The sequence below is a fragment of the Athene cunicularia genome (genome assembly GCF_003259725.1).
Source record: "Athene cunicularia isolate RWA chromosome 6 unlocalized genomic scaffold, athCun1 chr6_part2, whole genome shotgun sequence".
Taxonomy (NCBI): Eukaryota; Metazoa; Chordata; class Aves; order Strigiformes; family Strigidae; genus Athene; species Athene cunicularia.
The window spans coordinates 7,076,018-7,102,030 of NW_020799106.1; the positions used below are offsets into that span (position 1 = coordinate 7,076,018).

Sequence of the window (26,013 nt, forward strand, 5' to 3'; positions counted from 1 at the left end):
ATTTATATGAGACACATGTAATTGCAATCCACATGTACACATCCATGGGTGGGACAGTCTTTCTGGGTTATTGATAAATTAATGGCACTGCTGTGGAGCAGGGAAACCACAACAGCGTCAGCGGGTGCCGTACTTACAAACACCTCGATGGTGACGGGGACGGTGCTGTTGAGTGGTGGGTTGCCAGCATCCTTGGCCATCACAGTCAGGTAAATAACCCCATTGGCCACCTGCTCGTAGTCGAGGGGGTGGTTCACGCTGATCACTGAAAGGTTGCAGAGCGGGGTGGTGAGGGGAACATTCACACAAGCAGGATGGCAGGCAGGCTCGGGAGGTGGCCCGTCCACACCGCCTCCCCAGGGCCAACAGGGCCTGCTCCAGGTGGCAGTGCCCTGAAAACACAAGCGTCGGGCATTATTGAGTTCCTCTGGCATAACCCGGAGTGAGCTGTACACCCACAGAAACAGGGCTCTGCTGCAGCTTGGCTCAAGCCCTGCTGCAAAGGACCATGCTGCAGGCGAGGTGAGGACATGCACAGAAGGTGCTGAAGCAGCTTCTTAAAGCTTGCTGACATGACTGCCTGCAGGACTGTGAGTGCAGCCTAAGCTGCTGCTGCTTGTCAGGGGCACCATGGTCCCAGGACAAGCGCTTACCTCCGTACCCTTCCGACACCGTGATGTCAAAGTAGTCACGGAAGGCAGACGCCTGCACAATGCTGTACGTGATCTGGTTGTTTGGAGGGGAGTCCTCGTCAGATGCCTAGGGTGTGAGCAGGGAGAGTCAGTGAGCACGGGAACTGCGCTAGTAGCGGGCAACAGGAGAGAGCTGAGGGAACGGAAGGTGCAGGCTGGGTGCAAAGAAAGTAGAAAAGTGATGGAGAAAGATAAACTCAAGGACCCCAAGGGGGTTTGTAAACCAGCCTCTTCTCCCATCCTGCCTCCCTGGAAGGACTCACTGGGTCACCCTCTCCTGCCTCCCTGTGGCACTCATTCAGCCTTGGCCCCACGAAAAGCTGTGCTTTTGCATCATAGCAAAGTTTATTCTTGTGCTGGAGGAGCAAACAGTCTTCCCTACCTGCCTTCCCTACGCAGCATAGGCTTACAACTTCACCAACAACAAACAGAGCACCTTCCCCTGGGTGCCTGCTGACTTCATTGAGAAGATCAAGGTGATACAGAGGCAGTGCCTGTGCCCTGGGAGAGGCCCCTGGTCCTGGGGATGCTCTATAGACACAGGACTTATAGGAGAGGAGGAGGAGGAGGGAGGCAGCCCATGGCTGCAGCACCACCCAGTTACACCTTGTAGTAAAGCACAAAGACATTCAGAAGGGATGGCAGCAGAGATGGGCAGGGACCTAACTTGCTCCTGTTTCCCCACCACACGTCCCGAGCGGAGGAGCCACTCTGGTCCCTCACCCGGAGCCGGACCACCTGGGTGACGGAGGGCTCGTTCTCCCGCAGGGCCCCCAGGTATGCCTCCTTCTGGAAAGTGGGGACATTGTCATTGACATCGAGGACATTGATCCTGACACGCCCCGTCGTCTCCTCCCCGCCGCCGTCCCGAGCGATGACCGTCAGGGTGTAGCGCTGCATGGTTTCGAAGTCCAGCCGGGCTGTCAGAAGGATTATGCCCGTGTCCTTGTCCAGCGAGAAACTGAGGGGACAAGAAAGGAGGGGGGAAGCCCTGGTGACCACACACTGGAGATGGAGAGATGGGGTGGCAGCAGCCTGACAGCTAGCACCATGGTACATGGACCTCATGCCTTTCTTCTGAGGGATATTATGTCCCACAGCATTTTCAAGAGTGCAGTGCAGGTGGTGCTCTACACTCAGAGAAAGGGTCTCGGAGGCCCCCAGATCCCTTCTGCTGGGCACCCCACACGCATCCCCCAATCACCCACCATGAGCAGGTTGCATGTGATGCTCCAGGCCAACAGCTTGCTGGCAAATGCATTTACTGATCCCAAGCAATGCTGGTATCTGTAGGTCCCAGTTTAGCAAACTGATTAAACGTGCTGAACATCAGGCATGTGCTGAAGTTAACTCGCCCCCTTGGGAGACAGCATCGTGGGATTTTCATAGGGTATCTTGCAGGTAGGACATAATAAATGACCTTAATTGTCATGTGATTTCTTAGCAAGGTTAGAAGGGGATTTTGAAGAATCAAAGTCATGCCTGTGGTTCAGTCACACTTACCGATCAGGGTCATCGCTGAAAAAATAACTGACTTTTCCATATGAGCCCACATCATTGTCAGTTGCCTGAAAAAGTAAAAGCTAATTAATAAAGGAACGTATTTATGGGAACATTGCATTACACACACTGGTGAATCCATTACATCCTGTTTACATTCTCCTACTCATATGCCAGTGGGCTAGCACCAGCGCAGACCTTGTGTGCTGCATTTTATCACCTGAGAGACGCAGGGCTGGGGCTGTCTGTGCTTGCCTGGGTTATCCAGCAGATCCCTGACTCGCAGCCTGCTCCAGATCACAGCCCTCCATCAACATCTCTCACCATCGCTTCCAAAATCTATGGCATGGAAAATTTTACGTATGCATACTTTCCCTGACATACCAAGCTAATCTAGGAAGCGTGCATAAAATAAAGGTCTTCGTGGATAATTCTTGCAGGCCACCCGTCCTGGCCCTGTGAAGCCCAAGAGGTGGGACCCTGCATCCACAGCTCCTACCGTTCCCTGCACGTTCAGCGCTGACAGGGGCTGCCTGAAGAGAAATAAAAACCTATCCCGCTTCAAAACGCCCCCACCCAGACCAAAAAACAAAGCAGGAAAAGCAAGGAAAGGAATTTAGAGTTTGCTTTCCACAAGCAGCTCCCGCCAGACAGCCCTTCTGGGGGTGCAATCTGCTGCAGCCCCACCGACGGCCCAACGCCTCTTGGGATGCTGCGGTGTGGGTGTGCAATGCCGGCTCTCCGTGGCAGGACGGGACGCACGTACAGCGCTGGCAGCTGCCGGGGCTGGAGCGGGCTGGTCACGGCTAAGCAACCAGCACCTTCTGGGGAAGGTGTGCGAAACGCAGCGTGTCAGCTCTGGATGAGCAAGGCAAGATTTATGCGTGTTTTAAAGTCTTTCCTCTAATGAATATATAAAATATGCATGAGCGGTGGCAGGAAAAAGGAACAGAAAATTTTATTTTTAGGTGAGGAAAGTGGAATGCAAGCCCCAAAATATCCTTTTTCTCCCCCAGTATATTTTCTAAATTGAGTCCTGTCTGGATTACTTAGACACCAACAGGTCTGTGAAAAAGCAGGGTCAAAGACACATTTTATGTCCAGATACCATCAAAAGGCTGTATTTTAAGACTGGCATGGAACACAACCGGTTCCTGAAACCTCCTTGATTTATCTATGGCCTTGATTACCCTTGACAGCAGAGTAGGAGCTTGAACACATCAAAGTGCTTTACCCCTTTGTGCCTCTTACCTGCCACACCACAGGGTGGCAGGGAGGAAAAGGCATGGAAACTAGCCGGGATTAATTATTTTTTTTCCTCCCCAAGCACTTCCCCAGCTTGAGTCGTAAATTCATGAATGACAGACTGGTTTGGGTTGGAAGGGACCTTGAAGCTCATCCAGTCCCAACCCCTGTCATGGTCAGGGCCACCTTCCACCAGCCCCGGTGGCCCAAAGCCCCGTCCAACCTGGCCTTGAGCCCTGCCAGGGAGGGGGCAGCTACAGCTGCTCTGGGCAGCCTGTGCCAGGGCCTCACCCCCCTCACAGGGAAGAATTTCTTCCTCATACCTAATCTAAATCTGCCCTCTTTCAGTTTAAACCCATTACCCCTCATCCTATCCCTACACCCCCTGATCCAGAGTCCCTCCCCCCTTTCCTGCAGCCCCTTTCAGCCCTGGAAGCCGCTCTAAGGTCTCCCCGCAGCCTTCTCTTCTCCAGCTGAACCCCCCAACTCTCTCAGCCTGCCCTCACAGTGGGGCTCCAGCCCCTCCAGCATCTCCGCGGCCTCCTCTGGCCCCGCTCCAGCAGGTCCGTGTCCTTCTGCTGTTGGTGCCCCAGAGCTGGACCCAGCACTGCAGGGGGGTCTCACAGAGTGGAGCAGAGGGGGAGAATCCCCACCCTCGCCCTGCTGCCCCCCCTGCTCTGGGTGCAGCCCAGCACACCGTTGGGTCTCTGGGCTGTGAGCACACATTGCTGGCTCACAGTCAGTTTTCCATCCACCAACACCCCCAAGTCCTTCTCCTTGGGGCTGCCCCCCACCCACTGCTCACCCAGCCTGGATTTGTGCTGGGGATTGCCCTGACCCATGGGCAGGACCTTGCCCTCGGCCTTGTTGAACTCCATGAGGTTTGCACAGACCCACCTCTCCAGCCTGTCCAGGTCCCTCTGGGTGGCCCATCCCTTCCCTCCAGTGTGTGACCCCACCACACAGCTGGGTGTCATCGGCAAATTTGCTGAGGGTGCACTCAGTCCCACTGCCTGTGTCATCAACAAAGATGTTAAACAATGCTGGTCCTAATACCAATTTCTGCTGCTTTACGCCAGCTGAAGCGTGTGCTGGTGGAGCCAGCCTTTCAGACCTACTGATTTTCCCAATTTTCCTTTCCACTGCTAAGATACAATTTACTTTTTGTGTGCACTGCAATTGCATTCAGCAAAATAGAACAGACTCGCCAAAATCTGCCCAGAGTGATGCCTGTTGAGTGAGCAGCACCTGCTTCTGGAGGGCCAAGCCCCCTCTGGGGTGCAACTTGCTCCTTGGAGGACACCAGGGAGGACATCTGTGAAGATGTCTCATCCCAGCCAGAGCTCGGCTGCTCTTCTGAATGGAAACATCTGGAGAGGAGATGGGTTAATCTACGTTCTGCACTCCCCAACTTCCCTCAGCAAATTAATAATGGCATTAGTCCCCCATCCTAAAACCTGTCACCAGCCCAGGTGGCTGCAAGTTGCAGTGTCAGACCCCCAAAGTGCAGCTGGGGCTGGCCAGCAAAAGCCCTGTGTCCTCTCTCCTCAAAGCCTTGAGCACTTTAAGCATCCTCAGCATTACCTGGTACAAGCTGGTCCTCAACCTCCCAGCCAGGATTTTTCCCAGCCATTACTTCTGTGCCCACAACCTCTGTGAACCCCTAGGTCCTATTAATCCCTAAGTGGCTGGTGTGAGTGCAGAGCCCAGAAAGGCATTTTCCATGCACCTGGATCAGCTGGTGATGAGATAATGATTTACAGGAGGTCTGACAGTGCCACAAAGCACAGGCAAAATTAATTCCTTTCATTTGGCCCCATACAATTGCACTTGTAAGTGCTTATTGAGGTGACAGACAACACCGGGGAAGTGTAATTTTCTTTTGCTGGGAAAAAAAAAATATAGGGAAGGACAAATGTTAGAAGAAGGTTAGCGCAGAGTCGCTCAGTGTGGGAGGTGGCGGGGCCCTGGGGAGCCGAGCCAGGAGGGAGGGCTGGACCCTGAGCTGTGGTGATGCTGGGCCAGCCAAAAGTGCCAGCAAGGCAAAGTGACCCACTCATGAGGAGCCAGGAGGCTGGGCAGCCGAAGTCTATCCTGTACACCACCTCTCCAGCCAGGCTAATTAATTACCCTGATTTACACCAGAGTAGGTGGAAGGTGATGCCTGCTTAATGGCTTTCCTGGCAACTGAACATCATGGACATAATGCAGGGCAACGGAGCAGGTTACTTGAGCGTGACAGGGAATATGCAAAAAGCAAAACCATGCACGCTCAGCATATTTAATTTTGGATCTATGCTTGTTTCTGCATTACCAAATGTTTTCCCTCTAAGGGTAAAAAAAATACTCAGATGCTGGGAGGCGACATGCACCCCCTTTGCAAAGGAATCCTGAGGGCTCCCAGGGAGGAGAATGCCTCAAATCCCACTGAGCTGGTGGCTTTGTGGGGCCTTTTGCACTCCCTAGGTTCTCCAGCAGCTGTTTTCCTGCGGCTCACCCCCACTGCTGACTGCTTTCCCCTCCCGGCATGCACACATCCATCCCCACAGCTGGGGGAGGAAAGGCATCTGGCTGGAAGTTTCCTGGGGTTCCACCTGGAGAAGCAATCAAATGGCTTTTACAGCTGCTCCTCTCCTGCCTGGAATATTAAAGTGGGATTTACCCACTAGACCCTGCAAAAGGGCAAGATGAAAACGCAGGTCCACATCTGTACTTTTATGAGCTGTCATCGGTGCAGCCCATTTCTAAAAAAAACACATTTGCACAGATAAACTCCGGGAGAGTGGCAGGAAAAGGAAGGCTGGATAACCCAAAGGATTAATTTACTGAGGTTCAGCACAGTGTGGGCACCCAGCATGTGAATCACAGGCGCACAAAAATACCCAGGGCCCAGCTCTCCATCCATCTCCATCCCCCAAGCACAAATATTTCAGACATCTCCCTTTTTTCCCACCGAGGGCCATCATGACCATCCTTGCCCACTTGCTGGCAGGCCAGCAAAGCCAGAGACAAAAGCGAGGAGCCAGTGAACGGTTCTGCTCTCATGGGCAAATCTGCAGGAAAGGGCATGTCGTCCAATTTGTTCGGGAAACAATAGCAATGTTTGACATGTCATCAGGATTGATGGAGCAGAAATTTACATGGGAGAATTCAGTTTTAAACAGCTCCACGGAGCTTCGCCGGTAATGGTTTCGACATTCATCATCCGCAGAGCACCACTCAATGACTCCTTAAACTGCCCAAGATTAACTCTACTCACAGCAGCTTCAGGGAGCATGGCAGGAGGAGCAGGGAAGAGCTTAAAGAGCCAAGAAGAGCCTTTTGGGGTAGCATGGATCCCTGCAGAGCCCCCGAGATGGGTCCCCCCTAACCTGCTGGGCAAGGATGAGCAGCTGGAGGTTGGTTGCAGGGGTGAACAAAGCATGTTGGAAGAATGACTTGTTGTTGTCTGATGGGATGGGCTGCCATGTCCTGCTTGCCTGAAGATTGCTCTGCCGGCAACAAGGGAGCCAAATTCTTCCCACCTTTCCATCTGCACTGAGCTGCTGGAGCAGGTCCCAGCTTGGTTTGTTCTCATTTGCCCTCTTTGTTTTCCTTCGCATGCAGAAACCAGGAAATAAAAATTGATGGGGAGCAAATTGCTTTGGCCAGAAGCTCTCTGCTTAAAAGAGTTGTAGTAGGAAAGCAATTACTGAACGTCAAAAAGCTGTCAGGATACCAGAGTGACCTGGTGAGTCTCGTCCCACTGCCGCCTGCCTGCCTGCCTGTTCCCCTGGCCATGCTGCATGGGCAGCAGGGAGACCAAAGCCACTCCAGCAACGCACCTGGGGCTTGGGCCATGGGAGAAAGCAAATGAAAGGAGGATTCCTATCTACTTCCTACTTTTTTTCTGTTTTTCTAGGAAAATGAGGCAGGTGCATTTGCTCCTTGGGGCAGATTGGCAGTCACGGGTCTCTTAGACCATGGTACAAGCAAACCCAGGGTGAGGAGCCATGCCCTCTCATTACCCCAATTTTCTGAGCCACCTAAACCTGCATGTATTAAACAGCAAGCATCCCCTCTTAAATGCAGCCTATTGCAATTTTCAGGTCCCAGGGCAGTAACAGCTAACCTCTGGTATCTGCCTGGGTTGGAATTTGATTTGGGATTTGGGGGAGAGAAATATGAAGAGCCAAGAGCTCCCATGAGAAGCGACCGCCGGGCTGTAAAACCGCATCAAGAAGACCAATGGAAAAACCTACTTAAAGTCATTATGCCCTTCCCAGACAGAAAACAGCTCTTTCGCCGGCATCACCTGTCCCGACCGTGCTCTTTCCCAGGCCTTTAAAGAGCAGCTGCCTGGTGGGAGGTGGCAATCAGGGGGAGCGGAGCCGGCAGCTGGCCGGCATCGCTGCGCTGGAGCCCAGTGGCTTGATTAGCCGGGAAGGAGGGAGGCGGGAGCGGGGAACTGGGGTGATGCTGGGGTACCGCTGCCACTGCCTTCCCCACGTGACGAGCCGGGAGCTCAATCGCTGCTAATGACCCCAGAGGAGTGTGCTGAACCTGGCTGGGGGGGAAAAATAGCCAATCAACCCCCCTGGGAATTGCAGAGCTTTTCCCCACCTCTTCTGCCAGTCACCAGGGAAAACAACAGCCTCCTTGATTGTGTTTTATAACAGCTGGCCCTGCAACATCAGCTCCTTGCGAGCAAGGTTAACACTTGCCTGGGCAGCCTTGATTTAGCAGGGAGTGATTTACTGTACCCAGGATGTCGCAATGGCTGGAGACCAAGGTTTAAAATGTGAGCCGACAGAAGACAACCCTTGAGTGAGAGAAGCAGGCGTCTTGAGCCTGCGTTTCCACTGCACAAGGTGACACAAAGACACCCACCTTGGTGGATTTTACTGGAGCTCCACGCTGGAGCTGGGCACAAGTACTCCACTAATGAACCGTATTGATTTCATATTCTCCTGTTGTCCACCTAAATGGCAAGCGGCACATCTGATAGATTAAATAACCACACAATTGCCTGGCTTGACATCTCAATCACTTTGCTGTTGGGTCTCTAATGAATTTTACAGCCCAGCAAAATGGAAGAAATTAAGGTCAAAGTCTGATGGAGGAAATATAAATCCCCAATGATCTCTGAAGTATTCGCAAGAGCTCCTGGAAGCCTGTCACACTTCCCACCATCTGCAACTCCATTGTGACGAGCATCATCTGGGGCACAGCAGGGAGAGGGGGGACAAAATCAGAGGAGGAGGAGGAGGAGGGAAGAGCTGAATCAATCCTTGCCTGGAGATGGACACAAATATATTGTATCCTGGCCTGGGGAAAGGGAACGGCAATGCCCAACCTTTCTCCAGCAGGAACGAAGATAATTCACCCTGAAACTGGATGCAACTTGTGGTTGCTCCTAATGTGAAGCAAACCCGGCTGGAGAGCAGGCTTTTTAATTTGTCAGCAAGGGGCAGCAAGCCCAAAACACATCCCTGCCAAGCAGAGGCATTCCCAGAGAGAGCAAGTGCTCCTTGATCAGCCCAAGGAAAACCATGGTCCAGAAACTGAGCTCGAGGAAGACTACATCCTTGCTCCCCAGGAGCTGGAAACTATACCTGAGTCCCAGTCAGACAGCAAGCAGGCACTTCTTAAGGGTGTTTTAGGGCATGGAGAGCCTTAGGCTTTACTTCTCTGAGTGGAGATAGCCGAAAGAGTTTGGGTTACAGGGCACAGCAGCCAGCCATGGAAGATGAAGCAGAGCCTCTGGCTTGAGGCAGAAGCGGCCTCTGGGTGGTGCAACGGATCTCAAGGAGGTTGATGTACACATCTCAGCTCCCCAAACGCCCAGTTTAGGTAAATTAGCCTGCCTTGAAACACCCCAACAGCAGCTTGTCAGCAGCGTGAGGGGCTGCACAAGGTCATCTAGCCACAGGGTGACCTTTCCTCTGTCACAGCACTGCTTCAGCTAAAGGCACCCGCTGGGTGCTGACTCACATGGGAGCTCTTTGTTTGATAAACAGAGCCCTGGCTGTTTTGGAAGAGACGTGGGTGCTAGGGGCACAGGGGAAGCCAGCTTGGAAACCAGATTAGAGTCCCAGGAGCTGTGGCTCTGATGGAGCTTGCCCTTGCTCAGAGGTGCTGAGCCTGGGAGAGGATGTGTTGAGGTGAAGACAGTGATTGCCCTAAAGGGACTGCTGAGAAGGATGTGTAAAACCAGGGTGTTCACACGGCAGCAAGCACCAGCTTGGGAAAAATTCTCCCTTGATCTCCCAGCTGTCTCCCAAATCACCAGCTAAAGCCAGCAGCAAGGGAAAACCACCCAAGCCTGACTCCTACTGGGAACACTGGGAAGGGTGAGGAGAATCCTGCTGCCCAGATGGTGCTTTGCAAGATGCAATTTGGACAGGAGCAGGTCTGCATTTACTCCATGTTTTTCTTTTTCATCTCAGAGGGTGGACTGACTTCCTTTTGGGGGGGGGTGATGTTGGTTTTTTGTTTGTGGTTTTTTTTTCCCACCTCTGCGCTTTAGCTGTGCATTTATCCTGACAGCTCCATCAGGACAGGGAGCGGCTGCAAAAGCTGCAATAAGTGTCTCTCTGCTCAGCGCTCCGGCTGTCATGATTCCTATTCCACCCCATTTCGGTCTTACGGATTGATATTTAGATTAAAGAGATAAACACAGCCAAAGAGCACTGGGCCCTGACAGAAAGACGAGGACTTCAGATCCGTCAATCACGCTGCTACCTGGTAACTCCCTCCTCCCCTTCCCTTTATTTACAGAGCTGGATTGATAAGAATATTTAACAGGGACAAGGAGTGCAAGTATATAAATATATATTTTTTTTTTTTAAAGAGAAGCATGCAGGAAGAAGACAAGCCATTCATGTTTAACTTTCCAGGCAATTTGGAATTGTCTGCTTTGATTATTTAACTATTTACTGTTTCATGTATTTTCAGTTTTCTTCTCCTCTTGCAGATAAAGGATTCAATTTTCTTTTAAGCGGTGGGGAAATTGAAAGAGATTTTGTTCTGTTTAAGCATAGCTGGAGTTGGAGCACCCGGGAGGATTGAGAACAACAAGATCAATTAAGATGCTAACGGGGAGGGTGAGCTGTGTGGGCCAGGGGAGGGGAGAAGGGCTGGAAGAAGTGATGAAGTCCAGGCTTGGAGGATATCAGAAATGTCCAGCTAGGAGTGTCTCTCTTTCTCCAGCCTCCATGAGCTGCTGCTGAGCTATGCTTTCATATTCCCACCAGTGTCCTGTGACCTCCCTCCTGCTTTCCTTAACGTCCTGTCCCCATGCCTGAGCTCATCCTCTGCAACACCCAGCTCACCCTGGATGTCTGGCTGGCAGTCCCCCATTACCACCTCCCTGGTGTTCACCCTCTCCAGCAAGGGCTTTCCGATACTTTTTCCATCCACTTCAAGTAGAAAGAAAGGATGGAGGCTGACCTGGGAGTCCTTTTCTCCCTGTGTTTGACCATCCTGTACTCCCCAAACCCATGTGGGAAGGCAGAGGAGGTGCAAGCTATTTCTAACGTAAGTGTGGTAGGTGACTCCCTGCAGAGCAGGACACAGACTCAACCTCCTGCTCAAAATTTAGAGAGCCAGTCAACTGGAAAAGATTGAGAAGCCCTGTGCTATCCTCATGGCAGCGTCAGGGAATGCTGTCCTACTGACCACCAACGCCCTGTGAGATATTGGACTGCATTATTCTCTGGTCCTAATGCTGGAAGAGCACAGGGGATGGTTTCTCTCCTACATGATTCCCCACAGAAGCTGAAAGTATGCTCCTCCCTGGAAGCCTTTTCATCCATGTATTGGTTTGCAAGGTATTTCCCCACTCCACTCCCTGTTCTGACTGGCTCTGTTCCTTACTCCATGCAACCTTCTCAAAATTAGGGGCAACAAAGGGTCTCCCTCAAAGCTGGTCCACACAGTCACCATCACCATGTGAGAGAGAAACGCAGCTTGTTTTGAGCCCCTCGGCACACCACCTCGCCCATCAGCTGTTCAAAGCTACAGCCAGCTCCCCCTCTCAGTCTCTACAACTACTGCCTTTTATCTCTGACTACTTCTGCCCCCTGCAATCACTTTTTCTCCAAGAAAAAGGAGGGAAAGAAAAGCTTTGAAGATAATAAGAAACAAAAGACAGTAGCAGCTACGCAGATGTTAGGGGATAGTGAGTTCCCTTGGCCAAAGGGATGGGGGATTCAGGGTAGGGTAAGACCTGAAAGCTACACAGACAACTGGAGGAAAGCCCCCAGGTTTGTTGCAAACATACACTTGAAGTGGGACAAACCAAGAGGAATGCAACCCTCCCGGGAACCCCAAAGCTGCCCCAGGATCGCTGCAAAGCTCCGGGCCAGGATGTGGGAGCCCATGGAGCACAGCATCCTCATGCCTCTGCCAAACTCGCACCAGCGGCAGGCTGACAACTGATTGAGAAAATGATTTGCATTTTAAATAGGTGCTTATTGATGTCTGCAACTCTCCTTCCCAGGGTGGGAAAACTACATTATTACTTTCTTGTTGACTGGCGTTTACAGCTGGCTGAAAGAACGGGAAAGAAAATCAAGGTGGGATCGATTTTCCCATCCCCGATGCAAGGCCAAAGAGAGATCGAAGAAGCAGAAGAAAACTGACAGCTGGGTGGTAAAGGAGAGAAACTTTGCCAACCAAATTAAAGGTTGCCTTAATGAGGAGAGTAATGGAAGGTTAATTAGTGCATTTACTTCATTAGGCTATTACTAACAAGGCTTCTCCCAAGGAAGTGCAGTGGCAGGGAGGGGAAAGATGAGAATCCAGGTGAATGGATGTGTTGGGGATGATGATCAGGGAGGGGACAACCCGTGGAGGGTAGCAGAAAGGGACTATTCAAGAATGTGAACCAGAATATATATATATATATATATATATATAAGAAACCTAATATATATACACATACATATATAAAAAATATATAGTCGAATGCATTTGCAAAAAAAGACAGAGGGACCTTCTCTTTTCCCCCTCCATAAAATAACCTGAAACTTGGAAAAAAACCCCAAAAAACGGTCTTTTTTAAAGTACAAGACTATGTTACAGATTCAGGTTATCAAGCCCCAAGGGAACACAGTGCTTATTTTACCTGCCTTGCTGCATACTACAAGCTACAAAAAAAATCATTCCCACGCTGAAATCGATTCCTGATGGTTGAATCGGGCACTGTAGTTTATAGTCTGAAGTCTGAGGACTGCTGGAGATGCTCAGACTATTCCTGAGGGTCTGCAAAAGATAACTCAGGAAAGCACACCAGTGGTGTGTGTGGGGAACATTTCAAAGCTCTGAAAAGTCTCAGCATCTCCTTCAGACTTCTTGAGGGTAGTTGTCACAGGGAGAAACTCAGCACCGTCCTCAACCAAAGGTATTTCTGAGTAAGTAGGACACCAGGCAAGGCAAAGAGCATAACCTTGCAAGGATGTGGCAGGATAAGGTCCCAGGGAGAAAGAAGTCACTAACTCGACAAGGATTTGGGACCAATCTCTACACAACCATCCAGGCGAGACATTGATGTTATTTTTCAAGTATGGCTGGACCGAGAGAGGTGCCTGAATGGGCAGCTGTCTCCTTGACTGGCCTGAGTGAGGAAGAGCTGGCAGGAGAGCACTGGGAACTGCAGGGGTTAAGGGGGTCGAAGGTGGGCAGCCCAGCTGAGTAATGCACTCCCTGCAAACCCCTCTTCATCCCCCCTCTTCATCCCCGCCGTGTGGCAGGGAGCACAGGCTGGGAGGGGGCCACGCAGCAGCAGCCTCTTGAGCTGGCTCCTGCTTGCCAGGCAGCTGATGAAGCCTGCAGCAACCGATCCCAGCCTGTGCAGCCAAGCCAGACCTAGGTAAATAAAGCGGAGAGGAGGGATCACAGAGCTAGGATTACTTTCCACACTTCCCTGGAGAACCATTTTTCTCCAGACCCTTCAAGGCAAATCAAATGCATTGTTGTGTTAAAAACAAGTTACTCTTGGTTTGTTTGGGCTTTAATGATTTTGGTTATCAGAGCTTTTCAGGAGGACTTCGCTGTGCAGATCTGTAGTGTACGAGGAGCTTAAGGAGACCTCCCACCCCTTAATTCTTACCTCCCACTGGGTCATCTTAGGCCCCTTCCCCATTCCTCCAGGTCTAGCAAATACACAGTAACAGAGAGAGAGAGGCACGTGTCTACACCACCGTGCAGGTCCCCGGCTTTTGGGAAGCTGGAACCATGCTGACGCCAGCTCATGGCAGCTGCTGTCAAAGCAGCAGTGTCCAAAGGCAGGTTTGGAGAGGCACTGTGCTCCCTGTTCCACCCACCATGGCACTCAGGCCCTACAGCCTTGCAAGGCAGCAGGACCTGGGCACGCCACAGGCTCAGTGTGACAGGCGTGAACACAGGCTCACACCTTCCCTGCTCTTCCCAGCCAAGCATCCTCCGCCACACGTGAGGGGCACGGCTGGTGCCAGAGCCCCAGCGCATCACCAAAAGGACAGGAGAGATGCTGAACTCCCCTGCTCCTCCTCCTGTTGGGGGGAGCTCGCTAAAAGCTGTCTTGAATCTTGGTGATCCCAGAAGCAAGTTCATGTTTTCATAGCTTCTTACACCCCAGAAAGTTTCCCAGTTGAAAGATCCATCTAGGGCAAATGCCTCTCCCCCTCTCAGATAACAGAAGAGCTCCTTATGGGAGCCCCACCACAACTAATGGGATACGAGCCCAGGGGACCGCTTTCAAACCTTCCATGACTGGGAAAGGAAGGAGCAGAGAACTGAGCCGCTAGGTCTGATGCCTGACCAACATCAGTCCTCTGCACAGGCACTGGGCATAGGACCCTCAGACTTTTCTTTCTGCTCCTGTCTCAGCTGATGTGCTACGCGAGGGCTTGTGAAGCAGCAATACTACTCCCTGCTGCCAGCGACGAGGCAGGATGCATGAGGACACATACTTGAGGGCTTCTTCTGCCTCTGGACTCAAACAGGACTAAAAACTGGATCCACCAGGTCCTCCCTAGTCCTGGACCTTACACCCTGCTCAGTGCTCCATCCCAAAGCAGAGGGCATTCCTCCTAGGTCTTCCCTCTCACTCCCTGCTCCCACACACCCGCTCTTCTGCAGAGGGGAGTTGCCCTGGGAACGTCACCATTGGTGACAGACCTCACTTTCTGCAAAGCTTGTACTGATGCTGTTAGATAGTGGTGTGGACGTCAGACCATGCCCTTTTGTCTGTCCCTCCTTCATCTGCCTATTGATTTGTTCCCCTCTGCAATGGATTTATCCTCCATCTGGTCTGAGATATCTGGATGTGTCTCTACTCTAGCAACTCATCCTCTCCTCCAGCTACTGGGCTTCTCAGTTGGAAGAGACAGGGCTGGAGATGTCCTCTCCTGCTCCTCTCACCCCAGGAGAAACCAGGTGTTGGGACCCACTTTGGAAGATGCTTGCTAAACCCATCACAGTCACTGATCTTGGCTACAGCTGAACAGGGCCATTCACCCAGTCCTGCCCCAGGGCTTCCTACCGCACACAGCCCTGACCCCCATGCCCCATGCCAGAACCCTCGCCCACCACACCCTCTCCAGGGCACAGCTTTCCAGCCCACTCCCTGCTATTAGGAAAGCCAGTGCCCATCGAAAGCCACCAACTGCCCAGGCAGCACTTGGTTGGGGGTGTCAGAGCCCCAGTTAATTTAGGGTGCAGTATATGTTCTTGCTGCCTCTCATTCCTGGAAGGCATGAAGTTATACTGGCTGCCTGCTTGCTCAAGAAGTGTGAAATTCTTTCTCTGACCTTTTCTGTTATGTTATTAAAAGGCTTCATGGCCAGTTGTTTCAGAAAAAAAAAAAATATTTCACTATCTGTTGGTAGCTGGGGCAGAACTTGCCCATATCTTCAGGCTGAGCTCTGGTCACCTCCCTGCTACACCCTAGCTTCAGAGAGGGAGCGTGCTACTATGTGGGACCTCTGAGCCTCCCCAGCCTGGTTCTCCCCTGCACAGCAGGGCCTGGGGCAGAGGAAAAGAGAAGTTTGTATGGGGAGAAGTCACCAACAGCTGCAGAGCTCGGGCCAGGCTCCTCACCCCTCTGCTCAGCCGCTGGGTTGTAACACACACATAACTCCAGACTGCAATGATTTATGTTATGGATCAACCTGGGAGCTTTGACTGGAGTAAGGACCCCTTCACACTGGTCTCTGCAAAAACAAGCACACAAGCAATCTCTGGCCTAAGGGGTTCTTCACACAGGTAAAGAGCATGGAGGCAGGAGAGAAGGCTGCCTTTGGGCACATTGCAGCCTCCCTGCACAAGGCAGGAGCCGTTCCTGTGAAGCCTGGACTCTCCAGATGTTCTTGTGCAAGCAAATGACTACCTGAGTCTATATGATAAACGCCTTAAATGGACAGAATTAAAAAGATGGATGGATGGATGGATGGATGGATGGATGGATGGATGGATGGATGGTTGGATGGATGGACGGATGGACAGGGAGATGGAGGGAATGCAAAACAGAAAACAAAGAGCAGACAAACAAAATCTTAGAGGGTGGACAAGGCCGTGCCATGCCAGGGAAGTAACAGATTTGCCCGGGAAGCTGTAGGGGTGTGTATCCAAGCCCACGCATCTCTGGGCAAAGGCAAAGAAGCAGAAAGCGGAAAGCGGGCAGCGGCTCTGGGTCCCTGCTGGCTGCCTGCACTTCGGGGTGTTTTACAGTTGATTTATATGTGTAACAGGCAATGTTTCTCTGCTGTCACTGACATTAGAAGCTGAAATGCTGCAGAGACGAATGGCCATTTGTCACCACAAATGAAGTCTACTTGCTCTTTTTTTTTGCCTTTCCATTTTCAACTGGCCAGGCAGAGGGCAGTGGGGAAAGGGCGGCAGTGAGGAGGGTGCTTGCCTGGCAGGAAGGAAACCTCTTCCCCTCACCTACGCCCACCTGACTATGCACAGCCAAGGGGGATAGCAGGGAAGTGCTTGCTGGAAGATGAGTGACCAGCCTAGAGTCTTCTGGGCTGCTGGGAGTGACTTCTCCTCCTTCCCAGGATGTCAGGCTAGGCAGAAGATCAGTGTTCTCCCATTGCCTCGGCCTCTGTGGTTTTAGCTGCTCCCCTCCTTGCTGGGAAGGAGCTGCAGGCACTGCGCTGCCCTGCCACCTGGGCTCAGCCATCTCTGGCCACGGCTGGTGGGAAGCCACCCATTGTCCTTCAGTGACTGCTCACGGGGCCCACGCACTCCCCTGTTCATTTCAATTTCATAAACCTCCTGATTTATCCTTAGCACCCTGGAAAGCCACTGCCCCTCCAAATGCATGTCACAGAACCTGCACTTATTTGCACAAAGGGGCATTTTGCAACACTGAGCAAGGAGGGAGCCAACAAAAGTCTCCGTTCATGAGGACATCATTCAACGGCCACCAAAGATGTGGGCACTCCACGTATCTGGCCAGATTCTCTTTAAAAATCAGCTCCTAATCCCTGTGGGGTAATACCCATAAAGAGCTCCCAGGCTAGTGAAGAAGAAGGAAAAAAAGAAAAGGAGGAATTTATTAGCAAGGAAAGCAGACTTTTGTCTGTGGCACATGGGATGGCTGGAGAGGCACAGTGCAGACAGGCAGTGCTGTGGAAGCGAGCAGAGGGCAGCATCTCAAAGGCGAGAGGCAACAGCAGGAGGAGGTGGTACTTTATGAGTGTTGTTAAAAGTTTGGGATCAGCTGGGAGGGCAATCTGGATTTCAGCGCTAATTACATCCATTCTGATTTATCATAGAAGATTCAACTCCTGGCATTTTGCGTTCCCTATGAAATGCTGGCATAGCTGGAAGTTGGGGAAAGAGGAGACGCAGTAACAATCTCATTGTTTAGTGTCTGACGGCCTGACTAGCTAAACATCTGCTTGAAATATTAATAACTGTCAGATGGGAACAGCTCAGGGGCTCTATACAGTTTCACACCATCTGTTTGTAGAGTAAACACACTTACGCACAGGCCATACACCCAAGCCTTTTGTCAGGGATTTTATTCTCTGGATCATCGTGCCTGTGCTGTGTCCCGGGAAAGTGGAGGCAAGATGGGGGCCGGGAGGACAGCAAATTCATCTACAACTAACTATAGCAACACACCCAAAGCCTAGCATGGGTTTTGATGCTTTCCCCTTCAACATTTCCCATCCCAGAGGAGTTTTGCTTCCTATTTTGATCATTTTTCAACTCAAGGTTTTGTTCTTGCTGTGCCCCACACTGCCACTGACATTGACTGATATTGCTCTCGTGCTCTGGGAAACATATCTTCTCACCAGGGATTTTGGGTGCTCCCACCAAACCAGGTGGGAGGGATGAGCCCTGCGGAAATGCCCCACTATCATCACCGCTTCTGCTGCACCACAGTTCTGCTGCCAGCCGTTTATACCACACTCTGCTAAACACAGTCATTCCCCTCTTTTTCCATCCTTCACCCTTTTATCGGCTCAGCTGACCTCAGTTTGGTTGAGGAAGATGATGCTTCCAAATAGGGCAGTGAGAAAACCCGCACTGAAAGATAAATGTCAGGTGCTTACTCTCACTGATGAAGTGACCAGGTTCAGTAGGTACCAGAGCATCTTTTCCCACAAGAAGTAAGGCAAGAGAGAGGCAGTGAATATGCGATGGGACGCAAGCCATATACACAACTGAAATAGTGTACCCCATGCAGTAAGGAGGAAGGAGAAGCAAGGTCATGACCACTGCATCTCTGCAGGAGAAGCTGCTGTCTGCAGGCGAGACCTTTCAGTGCAGGACCCTCCTTGAGTTCTTGCTGTGGTGGGAACCACACACACATCTCCTAAAGACCAGAAGAGGTCAAGACATCTACACCAAAAGCCCATGGGAGGGCTACACCCCACTCCACCGCCAGCATGTCCCACTGCTCCATTCCCAGGTGCCCCAGCCCATCCCTTGGTGACGGGCACCGCAGAACCACATGCGTGCCAAGGACTTGGCAAAGAGAGCCAGGGTGCTCCTACTCACATGGACCTGGAGGACAGTGGTGCCCACGGTGGTGTTCTCAAAGAGGCTGACGTTGTACAGGGCCTTGCTGAAAATGGGGCGGTTGTCGTTCTCGTTGATGAGGTTAATCTTCACGCGCGCGAAGCCAACGTGGTCCGGGATGCTCTCGTTTGCAAAGAGCTGGGCAGAGACGGGAAATGAAGGGGAGGGTTGGAGACACTGTAAAGCTTGGGAGTTATCTATTCTTCTTTAATGGAGAAAACAGTGTTCTCCTGAGAGCTCCCTCAACAGATGAGGCAGCTCAGTGCTAATCACCAAAGCACAGATGGTCAAAAAAAAAAAAAAAAAAAAAAAACTCTCACCCTGCTCAGCTCTGGGTGACCTGAGCCCCTGAGCAAGCCAAATACCCTGCCACCTGCCCCGAACAGCCCCAGTCTCTGGCAAACTGGGGAACCAGGACCTGCCATCCCACTGCAGCTTGGAGCAAGAGTAGGAAGGCTTTTGTTCATCATTCTCCACCATGCACGAAAGCACCTCTGCCAGGACTAACACCGCTAGCGTGGTCTGAACCTGCTTTGCCTCCCTTGAGGTTTTACAGCTCAGGCAGAGAGTGGGACAAAGCTGGAGCAGAAGGCTGGGGAGAGCTTTGGTGCCTGATAGGTGCACTTAAAACAAAGTTTTATGCTCTATAAAGCTTTTACAGCCCTGTGACAGAGCAAGGGGGAACATGTTCTGCTTAAGCTTTTGCAGCTGAGCCTTTGGATGTTGGAAAGAGAGAGAAGGCGCAGAGCAAATCTCTTCCCCACTTCTTCCTTTTCCTGTATTATTATTTCAATTTTTTGTCCATTTTGTAATGCTGTGGAGTATGGATGAGAGAAAGGAAGAGAGAAATCTGGTTAAAGGTCACTCTTAGGTCACTCTTAAAAATATGGATGTCCCATAGAGCACAGGAGTGCAGCCTTACCGAAAATTCGTAGCGAGGAATGGTCTCAAAGTCCAGCGGCACTGCCACACGGACACGGATGTCCGCCTTCCCCTGGATGGAGGTCGGCGAGATGATGAAGTGGTTGGAGTTGTTGCCCACCAGGTAAACCTCAAAAACGCTGTTGGGTCCCTGGGAGGGAAGAAAGGAAGGTTGACAGTGACAAAGGAGGAAGGACCCAGCACAGCCACTGTGTAAGGCTGTGGGCACCCGGGGCCAGCCTGGCCGGGAACGCGGGACAAAAGCACCAACCGACTGCAAAGCCTGCGCATTGGGTGCAAACGTGCCAGCGCCAGCATCTTGGGCACAGCACTTTGCCTTCAGACATGTAAAAATGCAATTACTGGAGACACAGGGGAGTGTTTCTCTGCTTGGGTTTGGTTAACTGAATCATAGGGTTTGGCACCGATTATAAGCATCCTTTGTCGCATTTTATTATACTTACTGGGTGTACAATGTGGTTTCTGTAAATCTTCTTTTCATGTGCACCCATTTTATACAAAATCCACGTGCATATGAAAGGAATGCATCCCTGGGATGAACCTGCACAGCACACAGCTGGAGGGAAAATCCCTTTTACTGTTTCAAGATCCACTCACTGCGCAGGCTATCACACACTGGGATTTCATTGCCTTGTGCTGTGGGGCACAGCATGGGTGCCTATCCCATGCAGAGGGCTCTTTCCAGTAAGACAGCTCAAACTGGGAAGGGGGAAAACTCCTCCTTTCCCAAGACCTAGCTAGCAAAGCAGCAGGACCACTGACATACCAGCGGCAACCCTATAGGACCCTTGATCCAGGCACAGCACCCTTTCCCAAAGCATGGCTCAGCAGAGCACGTGAAAATCAAGTTCAGATGCTGCCAAAGCCGAATTTCCAATTTTCCCCGAATGACCTCCCTCCTATCAGAAAAAGGGACCAATTAAATGCACGAAGGGACACTAATAGCAAAAGCTGGCTAAGCGTGACCGCAGGGAGCTGGCGACACGAGCAGAATCTCTGCTTGCCCTTCTCCTCGCACCCCCCAGCAGCCCGTGATCTCCAGCGGAGTCACGCAGCAGAAGCAAGCCCAGAGGGCACCTCAGGAGCCACATGAGCAAGCCCTGAGGGCACCCACCACCTCAGGAGCCCAGCAGTGCTCAGTTGGTGGAGAGTGGACAGAGGGAACAAAAGGGACCCATCTCGGGGCAGATGTAGCTCCTTCCAAAAGCCGTTTTGCTGGCAAACTGGGACGTGCCAATGCCAGCACGAGTGAGGGATGTTCTCTGATGCTGGTACAGAGCCTAGGAGGGAGGGAGCAGAGGATACAGAGAACGACAGGAGGAAGCATTGCTCCCTAAGCTGTTATTTTGTACCCTGTACTTAAGATGCCAATTTATAACAAACAACCATTTTCCACCAGCACCAAAAAGCCATTTCATTGAGGAATTTCTGCTCAGCTATGCTGCTGAGCCCTTGGTGTCTCTCCCAGGGCCCGGTGCCCTCCCTGCAGTACACGAAAGCACCTTTCGTGGTGGCAAGATGCGAGGGATTTTCTTGGAAACCGGAGAGGAGTGAGTTTGTTGAAGGCATGAGATAAAAGTTGAAACATCAAAAGAAACCCAAGTATTTGTCAGAAGAGAGCCGGGTGGATTAATTCCCCTCCAGCTGGGGAAGGAGATCAGCCTCCAGATACCCACCATCCCTAATTAGCAGCCCCTCGAGTGCCTTAGTCTCCCCATTTGAGGTCTGGAGAAGGGGAATACATCTGCCTCTCGGGAGGGCTGCTGTGAGTTGCCATTTATATATTTATTCAGCTATTTATTTTTTTGTTTCTGCCCCCATGCTGCTTTCCTTGCTCCTAGTTCCCGGAGCCTGCGAGCCCCCTGTGGATGGCTGAAAGCAAATCTGAATATTCAAATTGTTATCAGCTGCCCAGCAGAAGGGGCTGGCTCAGCCCCGCTCACAGCTAGTACCCCCGCTCGGAAGCCACGGGAAGCTGCTTACATTTTTCCTCACCCCTTCCCTACCTGCTCCTGCCACCCAGAGCAAACAACAGCTCTGAAACGTGTTCACGAAGAAGAAAAACAAGCACTGTCTTCCCGGGCTCTCAAAGGTCCTGGTGTGCAGTGGTGGGCCCATGGCCAAGCATCATCTCTTTGCAGTGCCGGGGACGAGCATGGGATGCACAGCTGTGTGATCAGTGCATGACCTGCTTTACCTCCTCCTTTCCCCCCTTCAACCTCTTACCCACTAGCTCCTGTACTGCTCGAGTTTTTTTTCCCCTTCACTGAAAACGAATTGGCTCCTTTGCCTTCCTTTAGAGGCATAAATTAATGAGCAGCCTGCCAAAGCTTAGCAACCCTACAATAATAAACCCGTCTGCATGCACCCTCCATCCAAAACAAATTGAGCCATAAACAGGCTTCGGAGGGACGTTCACTACTGCACAAAGCCGGGACACGGCTGCATGTTTCCCAGCTCATCTCATCCTGTGCCAGTGCGTGGGGCCAGCGCTCGCTGTGGCTCGAGGCTGCTGCCCGCTGCCTCCTTCCCGGCAATCAAAACTCCTCCCAGCCGTAGCCGGCGCCGCAACTGATGGAAATTTCATGTCAGTTCAGCTAAAAGATGATCGTAGCTGCAGTTGGGCATAATTATTACTTTGTTCTTTGCATGTGTATTACTCAGAGCGTGTAAAAGTGCAGCATCAACCTCGTGCCGATACCTGACTTCCAAAAAAGCGACGTCTGACTGGTCTACCCCAAATGCTTCATATTTGAACAATTTGTGATGGACCTGTTTGCCAGCCCCACATGCCCAATACCCTTCTTAAATTCCAGGGGGCTGGAGCAGTGGGGAAACTGTCCCTGGGCACAGATAGCACAGCACGGACCTGCAGGCAAGGGCAGAAGCTCAGGCGTGAGGCTGTGAGATGCCAGGAGGTGGGTATGTGTGTCCCCTCCAGAGGTCCCAAGCACCACGTGGGACCTGCTTATGCACCTGCTATGAATCGCAGCCAAAAGTTTGCTCTCCCAACCCACAAGACGTGCTCACGGGGCATGGTTCAGCACAGATCAGGGAACACCTTCTCGCATCAGGAGGACAGGAGCAGCCACATCAGCTGTTCCAGCTTTGATTGAGGATGGATCATAAGCTTTATCCCTCTTTTTTCACCCAACATCTCCCACTGGCTTCATCCATCACTCCTGCTCCCACCCAGCCCCTTCCTCATGGGAGTGCACATGGAAATGCTCCAGAAATTATTCAACCTTCCACCAGTCTAAACAAGTATTAAGCATCACTTACCAATGGCTACAGAAAAACTCAAAGGAAAAAAAAACACCAAACCAAAACCCAAACCCCTAGACAAGCAAACAACCCTTCCTCAACCACATCACGCCCTGAAAACACTGAGGTGCACAGGTAGGTTGGTGGTCTACCATTGTTTTCAACAGAAAGTGAGCTAGATTTTGGAAAAGCAGCCTGGGATCCTCAGTTTTCTTCTCTTCATGCTGACCAGGTACAGGACTGCCTTCGCTTCCCTCTACCCTAGCTCAGCTGCAGCTTGTTTTTACAAAATGGAGAGCCCTACCTTTCTGAAGCACAAAATCCAGCGTAACTCCAGCTTTCCTCCCAGCCCCTTTCTAGGCACAGGCTATTATCTACAAAAAGCTGAGGTGTCTTTAATATTCCACATTCTGGCAAGTTTGCAAAGAAAGGAAAGTGCTAAGAGTTTGGGAGTGGTGGAGAAGGAAGAGGAAAAAAAAAAAAAGAGTTGTTGGGTTTTTTTTAAAAAAAAAAAGCAATTAGTGCCTCTTTGTACGGCTTGGATACCTTATGCCTGGTTCTAGCTAGCCAGAGACAAATAATGCGTAATCCTTCCTTTGAAAATACAAGGTATAAAGAGGGTTATTGTCTCCACCTACTTCAAGGCATTTAGCTCAAGTGTTCTGAATAGCCTCTCAGGAGTTGCCTGCCTCTCTCCCACTGCCCAGCCAGCCAGCTCAGGCTCCCAGCACCCATTGCTCACCTGGCACCCACTGTCCACCCTGCACCTGAGCATCAATAACCCTTCTGAGGGCTCACTGGACACGGGTGCTTTGTCCCTGCTTCCCTAAGGACCTCACTGGAGTCATGGGTGATGCAGGAGACCTGGAGAAAAATGCTCCCCAGCCTTTCTGATCCTCCCCCACCGCTGGCAGCCCTTTTCTCCCATCTTTCCGTCCGTCCTAGGTGTCAGTCCTTGCCCACATCCCCTTTCCTAAAGGAGTTTTCTCCTTCCCTGCTCTCCCCAGGTTATCTGCTGAATTCCACACACGCCTGCACAGACGGGATCAATCCGAGGCTGCCTTGCCTTCAGCTTATCTCTGCTCCAAATGATTGATTTTCCCTCTTTAAGGGTAATTTGCTGGTGAATTCCATGTATTGCAAAAACCCCTGTGAAATCTAATTCAGCCCGACTGGCAGCTGGCACTTTTGGGAGAGAATACTCGAGCGCCGTCAATTCCCCTCACAGTTCCTTGCCGTGTAGATCATATTTATAGTGTGCGTGTCTGTCATATGCATATATATGCTATGGATGATTCATATATTGCACCTGCACACGCATGGGCACATACGATATCCCTATGCGAGTCTCTAATGTAGCTTTATGCAACAAATACTGTGTATTCCCATGGCCTAGATTTTCTTTTTTTAAATTCCCCATTTATCTTCCTCAATATGCTTATTTGGGAGAATTGTTTTGAAATTATTTTAAAATGTCAGACCATCATACTTGTGCTTTATACAGCCTCTGCCTTTTTCTTCCTCTTCAGTCAACCGCATCAAGGAAAATCAAGTGAGAACCACGGTAGAAGAGCTGGTTTCTCTGGTGTGCCCTGGGAAAATACACTGGCGTTTCTCTGTGGATACCTCTGTGGATCTTGCAGCAATAGGAAAGCTCAAATGGGGGCTGCCCTGAAGGATGTCCCGCTCTTTTTCCTGCATGGCCAAACCCTTGCCTTCTCCCTAAAATACCACATCAAGCCACCAGGCTGTAAAATGCCAGCATATCCAGAAAGGATATCCATGTCCTCCCCGTCAGCCAGCCTTGGATCAGATGACCCTGAGCTCACCGGGACCCTGAATTAAAGCAAACTTATTCCACAACTGGGGGATCTTGCTCTCAACCTGGAAACAAACCTTGCTACAAAAGTAGATAATTCAAGGCTTTAATATTCTGTCTCAAACACAGGATTTATTCGTCCCTGCTGATCTATTGCAACATGAATGAGAGGAGAATCTAACACTAGCCTGGGAGTGTATATGCACACCAGCATGCCACGGTGTCCAGTTGAGTATAAGATCAGTCTAAATACTGGGAAACCTTCACAGAATTTCATAAACAGTTCTCAAACGGCTTTGGAAAGGTATTCAAATGGTTTGCTGTCTACCTAGCAGAGAGAGAAACTCAGCTGCACAGAGGTTATACATTTTTTCTTGGTTCATAGAAAGCCTGGTCCCAAACTCTGTGCACTGATTTCTCCCGTGTTCAAGTGTTTTTGATAAGCCGCAGAGACTGCAAACAGAAAAACCAGCACACTCAGTTGAACACCTCTTGGCTGCACCCTGAATACACATCTGGGGTCATCGCAGCTCAACGCAGGTGCATCTTCTTGAGATGCTCCTTGTCCCACCTCACACCCAAGCCAGCTCCTTTTGGAGCAAGACCATGTTTGAGGGACGGCTGCTGGGAGTTTGCAAGGGATGGACTCAGAGAAACAGGTTTCTCCTTGGAGGCACCCTGCTTAGGTACCTTGTCTGAGATATTAATGCCAGACCAGCTCCAGAAAGGCACTTAAACACAGTGGTAAATTCAAGCACATGCTTTCAGGCGCAGTCTTGTGTGCAACGTAAATACAGTTTTAAGTGCTTTGCTGAATCGTTTAATCTAACTCCTTCAAAAAGCAATCATTTAAGTTTGTGCAAAACACACCAGAAGAAAGACCAAAACCCCCACCATTTAAAAAGGCCACGTGGGCCTGGTTACAAAACACCTTCTTGTTTAACAGCCGTGGCAGCCCACGCAGTGTGTTTTAAGGGCCAGACCCATGCAACACCCCTTTCCCCAGCTCTACAAAGACACAACTGGGGTGCGACAGCAGGCAGGTTCCACAAAGCCACCCAATCCCTGCTGGGGGCGAGGTTCAGGCGTGAGCTGTTCCATCCAAGTAGGATCTCAACAAGTGTGAAGGCTGAAGGAACAGCATCAAAACTGGCTGGAGGGGCCAGAACAAGGCTGGAGGGCTTGGCCTAAGAAAGGAACCAACCTACCAAGGGGCTCTCCCAGGATGTAACAACATAGGCTGGGAGACAAGAGACAAAACTTGAGCAAAATGATCTTCCCAAAGAGGCTACCTTTTATTTTATGTGTCTCTATCCATCCACTCTCATTTATTTATTTATCTGCTTTCCCCAGAGACGTGTATAATTCTCTTTTTGTTTTTCTTTGCCCCTTACATAAGTGAATCGTGTTGTGTCCAGCATGAAGGCCGTGTTGCCAAAATAGCTTGTCAGCCACGTCTTCAGTCACATCCCTGTCTGAAGACCTCGATCCTAGCTGTCCCATCCTCCACCCCTGCACCCACAGAGAGCCAAGAGAGCCTGGCACCAT

The 26,013-nt window shown here is 51.0% G+C and overlaps 1 protein-coding gene across 4 annotated transcripts in view; it reads right to left on the reverse strand.

Moving 5' to 3' along the window:
* The window catches only part of CDH23 (cadherin related 23), a 203,146-nt gene that overhangs the window by 64,051 nt on the left and 113,082 nt on the right, over window positions 1-26,013 (reverse strand). For all 4 annotated transcript variants that reach the window (XR_003398737.1, XM_026851852.1, XM_026851851.1 and 1 more), the window contains exons 11-16: window positions 19,363-19,512; window positions 18,420-18,578; window positions 2,196-2,260; window positions 1,416-1,653; window positions 654-759; window positions 138-265 (exon numbers count right to left, since the gene is read on the reverse strand). Coding sequence is in view for 3 of the 4 variants with exons in the window: in XM_026851852.1 (XP_026707653.1) it covers window positions 138-265; window positions 654-759; window positions 1,416-1,653; window positions 2,196-2,260; window positions 18,420-18,578; window positions 19,363-19,512 (846 nt within the window). In the remaining variant the exon portion in view is untranslated. The remainder of the gene's footprint in view (window positions 1-137; window positions 266-653; window positions 760-1,415; window positions 1,654-2,195; window positions 2,261-18,419; window positions 18,579-19,362; window positions 19,513-26,013) is intronic.